The 16391-nt window shown below is 41.7% G+C and overlaps 1 protein-coding gene across 10 annotated transcripts in view; it reads left to right on the top strand.

Moving 5' to 3' along the window:
- The first annotated feature begins 4354 nt into the window (after nucleotides 1–4354).
- LOC139531751 (receptor-type tyrosine-protein phosphatase mu-like) overlaps nucleotides 4355–16391 on the top strand; it is a 307488-nt gene continuing 295451 nt past the window's right edge. For 5 of the 10 annotated variants that reach the window (XM_071328525.1, XM_071328523.1, XM_071328526.1 and 2 more), the window contains exon 1: nucleotides 4357–4678. In XM_071328525.1, coding sequence (XP_071184626.1) covers nucleotides 4606–4678 — 73 coding nt within the window. In that variant the 5' untranslated portion in view covers nucleotides 4357–4605. Of the gene's footprint in view, nucleotides 4679–16391 lie in introns of all 10 variants that reach the window. The other 5 variants (XM_071328521.1, XM_071328518.1, XM_071328517.1 and 2 more) reach the window with 3 other exon arrangements.

Raw genomic sequence — 16391 nt, 5'->3', positions numbered from 1 at the left:
CATGACAAGCCAGAGGTTATACGTTTGCTTGTTCTTGAAAGGCAAATTGCACTTGCTCCAAGCAATTTGTCGGTGGGTGCACTGCGACGCTCCACTCCAGGTCCTCATCTCCCTCTCCCGCTGAGTCTGACTCGCTAGTAGGCCTACTAGCTAGTGGATGTGCCGGTGGTCATGCTGAACTGACGGGATTAGCAGTGTTGCTAACCTGCCTAAATGACTACCGACCCGTAGCACTCACATTGGTAGCCATGAAATGCTTTGAAAGGCTGGTCATCAACACCATTATCCCAGAAACCCTAGACCCACTCCAATTTGCATACCGCCCCAACAGATCCACAGATGATGCAATCTCTATTGCACTCCACACTGCCCTTTCACACCTGGACAAAAGGATCACCTATGTGAGAATGCTATTCATTGACTACAGCTCAGCGTTCAACACCATAGTGCCCTCAAAGCTCATCACTAAGCTAAGGACTCGGGACTAAACACCTCCCTCTGCAACTGGATCCTGGACTTCCTGACGGGCCACCCCCAGGTGGTAAGGGTAGGTAACAACACATCCGCTACGCTGATCATCACCACGGTGGCCCCTCAGGGGTGCATGCTCAGTCCCCTCCTGCACTCCCTGTTCACTCATGACTGCACGGCCAGGCACGACTACAACACCATCATTAAGTTTGCCAACGATACAACAGTGGTAGGCCTGATTACCGACAACAATGAGACAGCCTATAGGGAGAAGGTCAGAGACCTGACCATGTGGTGCACCGTGTGGTGCTCTCTCCCTCAACGTGATCAAGACAAAGGAGATGATTGTGGACTACAGAAAAAGGAGGACCGAGCACATCCCCATTCTCATCGACGGGGCTGTAGCGGAGCAGGTTGAGAGCTTCAAGTTCCTTGGTGTCCACATCACGAACAAACTAACATGGTCCAAGCACACCAAGACAGTCGTGAAGAGGGCACGACAAAACCTATTCCCCTCAGGAGACTGAAAAGATTTGGCATGGGTCCTCAGATTCTCAAAAGGTTTTACAGCTGCACCATCGAGATCATCCTGACAGGTTGCATCACTGCCTGGTATGGCAACTGCCCGGCCTCTGACCGGAAGTTACTAAAGAGGGTAGTGCGTACGCTCCAGTACATCACCGGGGCCAAGCTTCCTGCCATCCAGGACCTCTATACCAGGCGGTGTCAGAGGAAGGCCCAAAAAATTGTCAAAGACTCCAGCCACCTTAGTCATACACTGTTCTCTCTGCTACCGCACGGGAAGCAGTACCGGAGCGCCAAGTCTAGGTCCAAGAGGCTTCTAAACAGCTTCTACCCCCAAGCCATAAGAATCCTGAACATCTAATCAAATGGCTACCCAGACTATTTTAGGTATTTTCTTAAAACTGCATTGTTGGTTAAGGGCTTGCAAGTAAGCATTTCACTGTAAGGTCTACACCTTTTGTATTTGGCGCATGTGACAAATAAAATGTGATTTGATTTGATTACGTAGGGATTTGATTACTTCAGTAGCTGACCACCACTACCAAGACCTGTGTCAAGATCAGTTACTTACCCCACCGGCCCTACCCATAACCTCTATGTACAAATAAGAGAGCAGGTCTGGAATCAGTGTGGCAGGATAGGATGATTACACAACAGGATCACTGTGCTTTTACATGATGGTCTTTCTGGGGGGCGGGAGAAATAATGAGGAGGCAACTTGATTTAATGCTGATCGCTTTTATTAGAATGTCCAAAGTGCGAACAGTGAAACAATTAATAAATCATGCCGCGAGAAGTACTGGATCCAGGCAAATAGGTGCCGGCAGGATCCGGCTCAAATTAGGCACTGGTAGTCTGGAAAGGCCTATGGCACATGCATTTTGAAAGCATTACCTGCACATGGCCTTGCTGAGAACTCTCAACTCCACAATATAATGGAGTTGAGTGGCAATAAGTTTAGACATTTTTCTGTTATTTATTCAAAGTGTTGTATTTCTGTGATAGTCAGAGGCTGAGAAATTGGCGATTGAGCTAATGTGACATACTGGTAAGACCTAAAATGGTAACCGATATGGACGATGCCATGAGACATTTAGCTCTAACTTCGGAACACTATTGGCTATAAACTCAGTTCCAATTGCATCTTAACCATAATTCTCAACATGGTATAGAGACATTGACTGGAAGCTAAATTTGTATGTATATTTTTGTTCCACTTTATTTTGTTACAGTAGCTACCACGCCTCCCTAGGGGGCAAATCTGGGGTGGCTCCATATCTATATATTTCCAAAGTACATACAGCTGTACATACCTCTGTGCCAAATGTGGTGCTTTTATCACAAAGTGCACTATTGAGTCAACATTTTCATCTTAGCGCAGCACCACTAGTATACAAAAGGGAGATTATTTATCATCCATATTAACACAGAAATCATGGTAAATAGTTTTTTTGGGCAAAACATTTTAAAATATATACTTTAATTAACTAAAGTTACTTTGAAAAATTAGTTCACTACATTCAAACTAAGTAAAAAATTATCATATGTAAATCTGAAGTGTTACAGACTAGAAATTGCAAGAACAGATCACTCTGTTCAGATGTTAACAGAATGTGTAATTTAGCCTATTAAACACAACAAATTTGTTTCAAGTGAGAATTAGCCAGGTCTGATGCCGAACAACAAAGGAAATGATTGCCTACTTTACCCATATTTTATTTGAGCTAAAAAAAGCTGTGTAGTTCCACTAGTTAACTACACTGCTACATGTCAAAAAAGTAATTAAACACTGAAAACACTACCAAGATTTGAATTTAGTTCAAGCACCACCAAGCTACTACAAAATGTAGTTAAATTACTCGTTACACTACTCCCCAACACTGTGTAGTATGTAACTTTTTATGCCAGATGGGCATCTTTAAATGCCGGCTGGCCAATTCTTAGATCTTTGTTTGACATATTATAGGCCATCCTACACAGCGAAGTTTGCAAATAATTTCTCAGTACAGTATAAATCACACGCACTTGATTAGCAATCCAATATTTTAATTGTGTGACATATTGTATGCTCTGTCATTTTCTGATGAATGTGATGAAACACACAACTAACAAGAAGGCTAACATTCTGCCATCTAGAGACAGTCTAAAAGGCCTTTACCCTCAATCATTTGAAAAGCTATAGATCCAAATGTAAAATTCTCACAGATAGTGACTCCTCATTAAAATCTGTCGGTTTTAACACATTTCCTTCTGCTTCGTAAATCTTGCATAATTCTGGGACAAATGATGTGCAGCTTGAACCAAAGGGAGGAGCAGATATTCTCTCCAATTGGAAAATAAGGCTCAACTTCAGTCAGTCAAGCGGTGCATGGTTTGAAATAATAAGTGGTGCTGTAGATGGGAGGGGTCTTGCTTTTCTCCATTCATTTTTCCTTATATATTTTTTGTGTCTTTTTTGTTGTTGCTATTCTCCATTTATTATAGTGCTGATTTGACCATGTGTGGGGTCATGGTTAACATTGCTCTACAACTGAGCCACTGTCAACATAGCAGTGAGGAGAGCAGTGACTGATGCCACGTTCAAGACAGACCACTCAGAACTCATCTTTCTACAAAGAGTTTCCAAGTCGGAAATGTCTCAGTTTCCGAGTTGTCTTGAAAGTGTCATGACTCCCCTTTGATGTCATACAATTGGACAAAGGAGGTCAAATGTGCCATAGCCTACAATTATAACATAATAATAGGGTGCTCAGAGATATTTTAGTTTAGTTTGTTTATTTGCATAGAGCCAAAAAATGCAGTTCTGTCTTGCCTTCCTATTGCTGCGTTCACGTGCTCATTGAAGCTTCCAATTTCCTAGCTATGATGTCGGAAATAGGACGACGCTTAATTAATGTGCTTTTTGGTCGGAACAATTCACTAAGTTAGCTAGCTTGCTTAACATTGACAACATTATCAAACTACCCCATACAAACCTAATCAAAATTAGACTTAAAGTCATGCTAATTACGACGTAGTTTTATATCATATGATACTCAAATAAATTCGAAGCAATAAGATATACAAGATGCAAGGATTCTCCTATTAGGATCCTAAGGAATCTTCATTGGTCTGAAGTGGTGCGCCCCTCTCTCGTTACAACGTATCAACCACAGCTGTGCTTGAAACCAGGTTTACAGTATCTGAAAGTGAAACTTTGACTCCACAGTTTAAAAACGTGTAGGCTAGGCTGAAATAGAATCTATCCGTGGGTAAGTATTTCCCGCAGGAATTCTAGCAAATTGGGGGAAAGTATGAAAGAACCAATCACTCCATCTGGATACTGACACGGAGCTCATAATGACGCCTCTATTGGAGCGCGCACTGTCTCGAGCTTTTCTCCGAGCTTAGTGACGTCAGTTACCTCCTGGCAGCTAGCGAAGTCACTATCCGAGTGGAGGCTCTTGAAAGATACACAAGTAACCCAGTAGGAAAAGACAGACAGGGGAACACTCCCAGTAGGTACCGGGCACGTTAACTGTAAAACGGAATATTTTCCTCTGTCACAGCGGAAGAGTAGAATTGATCTTACCCCGGAGCTGGGGGTAACGTTCGCGATACTCTACCGCAATGGATAGACTTTTAACTTGTCTAATTGCTGCGGGCAGCGTATTGCTTACAGTTCGAGGAGAAGTATTCAAAGGTAAGACTCATCATTTCCTGTGTAGTGTATTTTGTTTGTTTGTATTGCAAAAAGCCCAGGAATTTGAAGTAGCCTATGATAACGGGTCTGTCGCGCTCTCCGTCGAAGAACGCATTCCGAAGTTCGTTGTCTTGAGGGCAGTCCAGTGTCTAACAGTACTACATTCAAGTTTTCTGGCGAAAAGCCTGTAAAGTTATAATGTTACTTCCTACGCATTTATTGTTCGACAGAGAAATTCGTTTATGGCTGGTTCGTATAGGATTGTTTGATGTCCCTTTGATCAGTAAATAGCTCTAGTGTAAACAGACCGACGTGCCCCATCCCAGCGCATTGGAAACTTTTATAATGTAGTCAGCGCTGTGGTACGCTATTTCACCAAATACACTGTCGCAGAATGTCGAATTGTTCTTCCATTTTGGATTATGGCTGTACTCTGGCAAAATGGCAATTATTTACATAATTCGGAAACACAATAGTTTTTGAATAGCTGTTAGGTACCCATTGGCAGCTTGTTTTGGAGAGGGAAATGTTCTGTGCGCTACTTGGTTATTCATTTTGTCCTATGCTCCTGATGCTATTAATTTCACGTCCGTTTCAAGTTGGTATACCATATGTTTATTGAATGGAACATTGTCTAATCTACACCAAGGGTGACTGTCAGACTGACACAGACTTGTCTGAAAAGTTTTGAGATCCTTTGAAAGCCTAAGCTTATCAAAGCAAGCCGTTACTTTTTATAGATGCTAATCTATTTTAATAAGCAAGGGACGTCTAATAATCTAACTTCCTATTCCTGCTTCTTGAAATAGACTAATTCATTTAGCATATAATACCTATATTAATGTAGTGTCAAAAGTGTCATTGGATATTGGCAACATTCCAAAGTGAAGGGCTGGGCAATTGTGAGTGGAGCGCTACATCTACACATGGATTGTTATACAGGTGCTTTGACATTATCTAGATTGCCTGTGTTTTGAATGGAAGAGAGCTGCATTTCGCACGTTTGAACTGTGGCTCATCTGAGCTTCATAAGAGCCATGTAACTATGCATACAGTAGGCAAGCAAACACATCTGTTTTTCCTCAGTCACGCTACAGTTGGCCATGCTTTTCTTACAGTAGATGTAATAATTAGGCTTAATGCCATTGGTATGTTCTTTTTAGTTATGCATGGGAGGATGATAGTTGTTTTGTTCAATGTAATGAAAGGTATTTTTGGTTTTTGCCCTAATGTGGTAGGCAAACTAACTGGCCTATTTATTCTAATTTAAATTCAACACAACTTTATATATCCCCTTATGGGCAATTGGAGTACGTTTTCTCACTCACATTTGTATTCTAATTGATTGAGCCAGCCAAATATCTATTTTTGTAAAGGTTTCCATTTGCTCGGCACAATATTTTGAATTCCATGTAATAAAAATGGATAAGTCCACTATTAGACAGTGCGTCCATGCTAGTTAACTACATCAGTAATCAGAGCTTTTTCTGATGTTATGCATGTACGTAGGCTTCCTACTAGTTTCTTGATTAGATCTGGGACCGCATAACACTATCACTGCCTCTCAATGCCTTTACGTGTAATGCCTGGTGGTGGCAGCATTGTACATACCGCCACACAATGGCTCTCTTGAGATTCAGGATTTGGTCCGCAACCTCATCGAATAACTTTTTCCACCGCCATCCATATCAAAAAGCACAAACAGTCAAATATTTGTTAAACAAAGAATGATTTTATAATGGAATGTAAATAACCATTTTTGTTTACTTGCCAATCAGGGAGTACAAAACCAGCGGTGGAATTACAAATGCAAATTAAGTGATCCTTTTTTAATTTAATGTACGTAATAGTTGTTGTTCTCCCAAAACGTTCAGTAATTGCAATCACATTCCCCACATTTATTCCTGATCTTAGCACTGATATTGGTGGCAACCATGCAAGGAGAGATTCATTTAAGGCGGTTGCATTCCCTGCTTGCATCAGTTAGTTATCCATGAAAAGTTAGACATACCACACGTCACTTTTGTAGAAGCCCATAGACATGCACTGAGTGATACACAGTAGACACAGATGGTTCAATGTTCAGTTTGGCAGTCAGTTCGAGCTGTCAAGGCAAACACTATATCATCAAAATATGTTTCTTGAAGTGAAGCCTGAATGGTTATTCTCTTGCTTTGCTGGAAGTAGGGCTAAATTGTTAGATTAATATTATAGTTTGTGCCCTTGACTGAGCTTTGTGTGTTTGGACACTGCACAGGGCCTGGCTGGAGTAAGTTTTCTGTAATGGACATTGTGTCTTGTGTGACCAATTTACCCAGGATATCCCCTGGCTCTCCCAGATGGATGGATACCCCATGCGCTGTTTCTTCCGTCCATTCACTGCTATAAATATATTTTTGTCGAGCTGCAGACCTTTGGTACATGCTGCATAATGTTCATTGTTCTTCTTGCTTGGACTCGGCCACACAGCCTTTCTGTTGACTGTTGCTGTGCCTCTTTCAACAATCCACTTTCAAATGATTTGCCTTGTCTTTTAAGACTGACTCCCAGCACACAAAGTATAACCAGTCAAATAGCTTGCTATAGAAACTGTAGAGTTACTGGTTCTTCATGTCGCCACATACAACCCAGACTGATGGAGCTTTGCTGGGATATCTGCACCAGTGGAGAATGAAATTAAAATCTCCACCCTCATCCCAAGATGGAAGAGTTGCCCTAATAATGATAACACACCGTCAATAATTAACTGGGATTATTAATGTCCACTATTGCGTTTCAGTCATACACACCTAGCTAACCTGACACAAAGAAAGTCTTCCATGAAATTGCAACCCCCCCCCCACCCCAAACCATTTTGCCTTAAAGCTATTCGGCTTTTGTGTTGTTTTTTTTAGCATCTTTCTGATACTTGCTCTGAAGGCCTAGTGATGAATTCCAGTCTGCCTCGCTGTATTTGTTGTGGCTGTGCATGGCAAACATTTCTAGCATTCTCCGACTCTCCGTGCTCTGTTTCTTTTTCTCCACAGTCCACCACCCACTCGGAACTAGCTGTGCTGATAATCCTGGTAGCAGGGTCAGGGCTTGACATTAACTTTTTTAATCACTTGTCCTTCATATTTCAATTTTTTTTACTTTCCGAAAGCTGAAGTCACTTGTCCAAACAATAAAAAAGGTCTGTAAAACCATATTCCAAAAGGGTGACTGATTTTCTGTGCTTGCCCATAGACTGTAATTTCGCTCACATGCTATGGGAGGGATGAGAGGAATCATTACATGACAAAATATGTTTAGTGGAGACACATTTTTTTTGAATGGCCTATTCCACGCTGGTGGAGCTCTGGCAAGAAAGACAGGCTTAGGCTACTACACTGTCTGTGTGTGCTGGAGCACGCAGAAGGAGAGAGTGACAGTCAACGAGCCTCATGTCTTGTGATGGGTAGTAAATCATCATGGGCTGCAGAGCCGGGCTGCAGAGCCGAGCTGCTAACTTGTTTTTCCAACCACTCCACAAATTTCTTGTTAACAAAACTATAGTTTTGGCAAGTCGGTTAGAACATCTACTTTGTGCATGACACAAGTAATTTTTCCAACAATTGTTTACAGATTATTTCACTTATAACTCACTATCACAATTCCAGTGGGTCAGAAGTTTACATACACTAAGTTGACTGTGCCTTTTAAACAGCTTGGAAAATTCCAGAAAATTATGTCATAGCTTTAGAAGCTTCTGATAGGCTAATTGACATAATTTGAGTCAATTGGAGGTGTACCTGTGGATGTATTTCAAGGCCTACCTTCAAACTCCGTGCCTCTTTGCTTGACATCATGGGAAAATCAAAAGAAATCAGCCAAGACCTCAGAATTTTTTTTGTAGACCTCCACAAGTCTGGTTCATCCTTGAGAGCAATTTCCAAACACCTGCATGTACCACGTTCATCTGGACAAACAATAGTACGCAAGTATAAACATCATGGGACCACGCAGCCGTCATACGGCTCAGGAAGGAGACGGGTTCTGTCTCCTAGAGATGAACGTACTTTGGTGCAAAAAGTGCAAATCAATCCCAGAACAACTGCACATGGGGACAAAGATCATACTTTTGTAGAAATGTCCTCTGGTCTGATGAAATAAAAATAGAACTGTTTGGCCATGATGACCATCGTTATGTTTGGAGAAAAAAGGGGGAGGCTTGCAAGCTGAAGAACACCATCCCAACCGTGAAGCACGGGGGTGGCAGCATCATGTTGTGGGGGTGCTTTGCTGCAGGAGGGACTGGTGCACTTCGCAAAATAGATGGCATCATGAGGTGGGAAAATTATGTGGATATATTGAAGCAACATCTCAAGACCTCAGTCAGGAAGTTAAAGCTTGGTCGCAAATGGGTCTTCCAAATGGACAATGAACCCAAGCATACTTCCAAAGTTGTGGCAAAATGGCTTAAGGACAACAAAGTCAAGGTATTGGAGTGGCCATCACAAAGCCCTGACCTCAATCCTATAGAAAATATATGTGCAGAACTGAAAAAGCGTGTGCGAGCAAGGTGGCCTACAAACCTGACTCAGTTACACCAGCTCTGTCAGGAGAAATGGGTGAATATTTACTCAACTTATTGTGGGAAGCTTGTGGAAGGCTACCCAAAACGTTTGACCCAAGTTAAACAATTTAAAGTCAATGCTACCAAATACTAATTGAGTGTATGTAAACTTCTGACCCACTGAGAATGTGATGAAAGAAATAAAAGCTGAAATAAATCATTCTCTCCACTATTATTCTGACATTTCACATTCTTACAATAAAGTGGTGATACTAACTGACCTAAGACAGGGAATTTTTACTAGGATTAAATGACAGGAATTGTGAAACTGAGTTTAAATGTTTTTGGTTAAGGTGTATGTAAACTTCCGACTTCAACTGTAGGTCGCACATGGCTAGATTAATATGGAAATAGGCCTACGCGAACTATGCATCTTTTCGTAAGATTTCCTAAGTTAAAATTTATTTTTATTTTTGACATTCAATTTTTCCATCTTGGTATAGTTTGCTCAATTTCACTTCTTGTCATTCAAAATAAATCTGTGATTGAGAATAGCATAGACTCCGAATTTCATAATTATTCCCTTTTTTTTTTTTTTAAAGCTTCAACTTTGGGACATTTAAACACTTATTTTTTTTGAATAGTTTGGAAAATACTCTTAACTTTAATTTGTCTTTAATGCTTTTATGATATTTCAATCAGTAGGATTAGGCTTTTTGGTTGTTTGGTTTGCAAGGATGGATTTTTGTTTTTTTGAATTCAGCCTTGTGTGCATGCATCATTTCACTTATAATGCTTTGCTCAACTGTAAGGTTTTTCAAATTTTGCAACAGATTTTTATATTTTGCTATTGTTTTTGCTATCGCTCTTATTTTTACCTTAAGCCTACCATGTTTTTGGGTTATTCAAAAACACCTTAAACTTTTGATCATGAAATAGTGCATCAGGAGAACTCTAGCATGTATTAACCTGAAATTGGCTTAATAGGCCAAGTCATATTCATATGAAATGTAGAGAAACTATAACATTTAGGCTTCTATAACAATAAGTCACCGGAGTGTCTGCTATAAAAGTAGACTTTGGCTATAGGCCCAGGTCATTTGAGAGAGAGAGAGAAGAAAAAAATACTAATACTATTCTGACCAGATAAAAGGCCAGGGATCATCAACTAGATTCAGCCACGGGCCATTTTTATTTATTTAAAATAATTGTTTGCTTGAGTGGATGGTCAGGGGGCCGGAACATAATTACAAATAATTTGTAGACTTCAAATTGACCGCAAGAAGCCCAAACGGATATGATATTTAGCTAAAACATAATAATTTCAAACCTTGCTTACACTTGTATATGATCACATGTCTGTTATGCATGAGGATACTTGAGAACAGATTTCCCCAATTAAAATTACTTGGAGCTGATTTCCTGGTGTTTTTAGTCTCTCTTATGTCCAACAATGAAAATGTTAAGTAACAATTTTATTTTATTTTGCTCAGAAAACTTGGGGTGCCAAATAAAACCACCCGTGAGCAGCCAGTTGGGGGAACCCTGAAATATGCTATATCAAATAGGAGTATAGACAATTTACTCAATGCCAGCTATGCACTGCCCTGCTTTGATATTGTGATTTGTGTCATTTTCTTTTCTTTTTACTTCGGACAACTGAAATATATAATCTGGTTGTCTGACCTTTTTTACATTTTTTTTAAATTTTTTATTACTTTCCCCGGACAAGCCTTAATGTCGAGGACTGTGGGTCGTGTTCATTAGGGCACACTGCAGAACAATAAAAACATGCTTGTTTTGGTTAAGTTCAGCTTTCTCTTTTAATTCTGTTTTCTTCAATTTTTGTGCCTAATGAACACTACCCGGCTAGAGGAGTCTATTTGCAGGACATTGCCCAGGAAGGCCTGGACCAGCCAGTGTTTTGGTTTAAAGTGCACAGGTATAGACAGTATAATTACCCGTTAGAAGAGATGCTGAGCAAACAGGGCCCCCTCTAATTAAACTCAGCTCTTCTGGAGACAGAGGGGGGACACAGGGAAAGGCTGGAGAACTCCTGAATCAGCCAGCACCGACATACAGTGAGGGCAATAGGGAGACCAGGTGGTCCAGTCAGCGTCTTGCGCTGTACACCACTGTCAGGTTTAACGAACCGCTGAGACTAAAAGAAGCTCTCGTATGATTACATATTCATTATTCCGATGGATAAAGGTGTTTACCGAATCTCGCTAGAGGCATTTCTAGGTGACTGTGTCAGTCTAAGCACTCAGGAAAACAACTAATTAATTCACCAAGGACCACCCCTGCCCCACTTCCAAGCCAACAGCATAGGACTTCTACTATTACTAGGATGTTGTTACGTACTGTAGGCTGGGTATAGGCTGTCCTCAGGAGTGTGTGTTTTTGTGTTTAGTTTTTTTCCTGCTTCCTTGCATGTTGATTTTCTGGAAGAGGAACCAGGTTACAGGAAGGGTGGCAGGTTAGTACACTGCTGCAGCTCCTCTTCTCTGTGTCCCTGCCTTGCATATATGAGAATATGACCACAGGCAAATCTCTCCATTACTGTCATCCTGCATCTGTGGCACTCTGTGGAGTCGTCATTATGGGTCATTAACAGTTTTGGGCCACGGTGTTCTTCTCAGTCATGTTCTTCTCCTCTGTGTCGTCCCCCCCCCCCCCCCCTGGTCTAATTTGTGACCAAAAGTCATTGTTGCTCCTAAAGGAAGTTTGAGAAACAACCTCCCTTTCCGACCTTCCTGGTCCAGGAGTTTTCTGAAGGAAAGGAGGCCCACGTTGGCTTTAGCGTGGCCTTTCACAGAGCTGCAGTGAAAACGACAACATCAGGGAATGATTCGCAGTGTAGGGGATCATCATAGTTTCTCTACTGCTGCGGAATCATTGGAGCTCCCTGAACCCTCCCCAGAAAACAACTTGTTTCTTGGATGAGTCATTTTTATTCCCCTGTATTGTGTTATTTTTAATAGTTGCCAAACCCTGATGCCCAGCACTAATCCCCATTTTTTTCTGTCTCCGCTAAATGGGGAAGGTATAAATATTTGCTCAGAACGCAAGGACCATGTAGTGACAATTTATACATTTATTTTTTATCATGTTTTAATTATTTCCCTTTTCACTTACTCCGCTGGTATTTATTGCAAAGCAAGCAGAAGGGATTTTTTTTTAAATTAATCTTTGTTAGTCATTTTAATTGGGGACGTTAAAAGGGGCAGCATTGCGTACCGGCTGGTCTTTAGCTCTGCAGCGTGATGAACTGTTTGGATGTTGACTGCTGAAATTTGCGGCTTAGCGTTGCTTTTCAAACTGAATTCCACCCCATTAGCAGAAGTTTGTCACATTCATCATCCCATTTGTCCTGGGTTCTCTCCATGTCTGAAAGACTTAATCAGCCATCTTGTCAATGGTAAAGAGACACCGATTAGAGTGAGACTGATGGAAAATTACAAGATGGAACTAAATAGCCAAGTTGTGTGTGGCCTTTATGTTTTACCCTAGATCTCCCAGCTTTTTTCTCTCATACATTTTTTTGAAAATATTTAAAAAATGTTGCTCCATATTAAGTTTGAAAATCTCCATGCCTTTTTGCCACAGAGCAGCCTTTTTGAAGTGTTTGACCTCTGTCCTAGTGTCAAACCCAAATCATATGACTTTAATAGCTCACAGCCTAGTCTCAAGGCCTTCGTCTTAAGCCAATTTAGGTTTATTCTGTGTTGGGCTGAGTGCTACGGCCCTGAGCAGGGTGAGACTGGCTCAAGGAGGAACATTTTAATGGTATTAATGGTCCCATCAGCATGTGGTCACATTGAAACTGTCAGCTCTCAGGGGCCCACTGGAAACACCAACAGGGGGAGAGAAAAAAAAGCTGTGAAACCAAAACCAGGCAAAAACAGCTCTTGTAGTAGAAGCTTGTTGATGTCGCGTTAGGTCTTTACTTGAGGTTTTAGCAATTTAAATAACCAGCTTTAATGCGTGTAGCCCCCCCGGCGAATAACCTTTTTTTTATTGAGCATGCAACTGTGCCAGACCTCCGACTATATTAACACGAGGCGTTGTTAAACACAGTTTATTGGAATCCAGGACTAGACGCTCTCTGTTCTCGGTCTTAGCCGTCACCCTAATTATTTTTTCCACCAACCCTGCGACAGCAGCAAAATCTTCCCCAAATATAGATAATGAAAGGATTTAAAGAAGAAACGACTCCTATGAAAAGCAGTCAAAGCTCCGCTACTAGTTGTGATGCGTTTTACAGTTGATCTTAAAGTCGCACCAAGCCACTGGAGGGGCCCGCATGTCTTCAAGTGGTCGGAGAACTTCTACAAATCAGATTTAGAGGAGGCTTAAAAACCCTAGCACGATAGGGGAGAGGCGTTCTGCGAACAGACGCCACCAGGGGAACATTGAGGTAAGAGCTTGCTGAATGTGCAAGTACAATCTTAGAGGGATTAATCGATATGAGGGTCACCGGCTCGCTGTATTAAATAATGTTGTCTTTCAGTCGCACACAAACCGTCCTAATCCTATAGCCGCCAGCCCTGTCTCAACACATGGTGGACAGATATTAAAACAGGCCAATATTAAATCCAGGCCAGCACAAAACAATAAGCCAAGGGAAAATGATACGGCTTAAGAATACACCCGGCAATCAGACAGACCTCTCTCCACAGGTCAGAGGAATTAAGGGGTCATCTAAATTATAATCTCGCAAAGAAGGGGGGGCTCCAACAAAAACTCTTCAGCTGTAGCCTCCTCACCGAAGGATTGTGATGAATTAGCATTGTGTTTAAGATGCAGATTTAACATTTACTGGAACACGCTGAAATATGCACATATCACATTAGATTTCTCAGCGGTATGTACTTTCCTCACTCCAAGTTGAGTGGATTCCACACAGTGTAGGAAGGCCTCTGGAAATTCTCTAAAAATCTTGAAATATGTTTTCAAAGGAGTGGAATGTAAATATTTTATTGGGGTATTATAATTCCATCTTTATCATAATTATCATAACAGCTGTCCTTGGAGCTTGTCCACGAGTGCTGCTGTGCTTTATTAAAATATCTGTGTGAGTTAAAGTGAGGGAGATGAAACAGAAAGCCATTAAACACCACAGGCATTAATGGGGAGAAGTGGTTAGGGAATTGGATATGTGAACAGCAGCACGCTGCCCGAAGGGGACCGAACTGCTCTCTTTATCCCCGGGAAAGGTACTTAACCTATATTGCAACTGTAAATATTCATAAGTGGGTAATACGTAAAATGTGGAGTTAGACTCAATACATATCTAACATTAACTTTAAGGAAATGGAGTATGAAATGAAGTCACTTTAAAGTGACATCAATCTTGTGACTGTGGGTTTGGGGCCTATCTCCCTGCGTGTATTTATTTACATGTGGTCCAGATTTGGTGTTGGTGTCGTTGGTGTCATTTCTGGGTCTGTTTATGAGTGTGGTGAGTTTTTGGGTCAGTGTCTGCCTTGCTCCTGTCCTCCACGTGTAGCTGTAAGTATTTCTGGAAATAATGAAGTGGTTACCCCGGGGTGGCGGCAGCAGCTCCTTTACCTTCCCATATTTCATCCAGGCTCTGATTGATGAGGTTCTATATGTATGTCATCCGTTTAGATGGGGGAGAAAGTGAGGGGCACATTTTTCAAGAAACATCCGAGTCCGACAAGCCCCCAGTGGGTTGTGCAATGTTAAGTGAGGTTAACAGAACGCTTAAAATTAGAGCAGTGTGAGCCTTATAGGGGCTAAACTAGTTATGAAGTTGGGCAAAGAGCAAAACCAAAGCAGACCAGGTTTCTTGAAGAGATGGCATGTGTTTTCTGTTGCAAATGGGAAGGTAGGCTGTAACTTCCTATTGATTGATGGACACTCTATGGGCAATCTTCCTGAAAAAGGATCTTTACTTTTGCTTTTGTGTTTTTACACACTTCACTTACTAATCAGGATTGGAGCAGTGCTATAGATGCAGACTTTAGCATGAAAATGCTTTTCCAAATATCCATATGGGTTCCAGCTGTACACCCTCAAAGAAAACAAAGAATGATGGATAGGAGAACTTATAGTGGGATACACAAAGTATCCCACTAGTAGCAGCACTGCTAGATTCTGGACAGCTAGGCTCCTGTGGTGAAGTGGAAGGGTTTTACATTTTAAGATTCTGGATTTTCCCTTCTTAGACCCAACAAATTGATGGCAACCTAGTCCCAACAAAGCATTGTTCTTCCAGCAGATTTCTACAATAGAAGTTTATGCCTCCATGATAACCAACCCAGCTCCGCCACCAGTGCATTACCTCGCTGGTAGCTCCACGAGGTTCACTGAGAAAGCACGAAATAAGCCCCCCCAAAAGAAGATAAACGAGGCAAATCTCAAATGGCCAAAATCCAATTGAATCCAATTTGGCCAAATCCTTGCTGCTTGGTTTTCAGATTGGTCTAAAAACACACTGTGTGGCATAGCTCAGCTGATATACCAAAGTCTTGTTTTGTTTTCTTAATCTTCCTCAAGTTTTGCTTTCTAATCCCCCTAATCCTCACACTAAACAGAAAAACAAATTGTCTATACCCAGACAGAAAAAACACAGCTTGTGAAAGTTTTTCTCCAGCCTTTTGTGCAGTAATATCAGAGGAGATGGATGCTCTCTGATGATTCACTAAGACCGACAACTGTTCATATTGTAGGTTGACTCTTTACTGCCAAACTGGGAGATTGGAGGCTGACTGGCTGGCAGGGTAGCACAGCCTTGTACGCAGAAAGACAGACAGGGAGACAGAGGGGTCTTAGATGGTTACATGGACTGCTTTGCGATTGAGATTGGCAGATGGGGAGGCAGGCAGGCCAATAGACAGTCAGCGAGGGGAATAGGGTAGGAGGCAGAGACAGGCAGGCAGGGCTGGTGGCAGGAGGCAGAGCCACGGAGCCCCGGGCCTTTCCAGAGGCACTGCATTAACAGGGACAGAGCTGGTAGGGGTGTGGGTAACATCTCAGAACTACTACTGCTCCTCCAGGACTAACCCCCTCACACCCAGCCCTGCCAAGTCTGCGACACGTCAACTCATCTGGGGTGAGCTCTCCAGCATGGAGCCCCTCTCATGGATGTCTTGGTAGAGATGTGGTACTGTGCTTTCACAGGTGTCATCTCACCTTTCAGTGTATTTGTCA

Source organism: Salvelinus alpinus, chromosome 10, assembly GCF_045679555.1.
Source record: "Salvelinus alpinus chromosome 10, SLU_Salpinus.1, whole genome shotgun sequence".
Classification (NCBI taxonomy): domain Eukaryota; kingdom Metazoa; phylum Chordata; class Actinopteri; order Salmoniformes; family Salmonidae; genus Salvelinus; species Salvelinus alpinus.
This window is presented reverse-complemented; position numbering and strand designations above follow the sequence as displayed.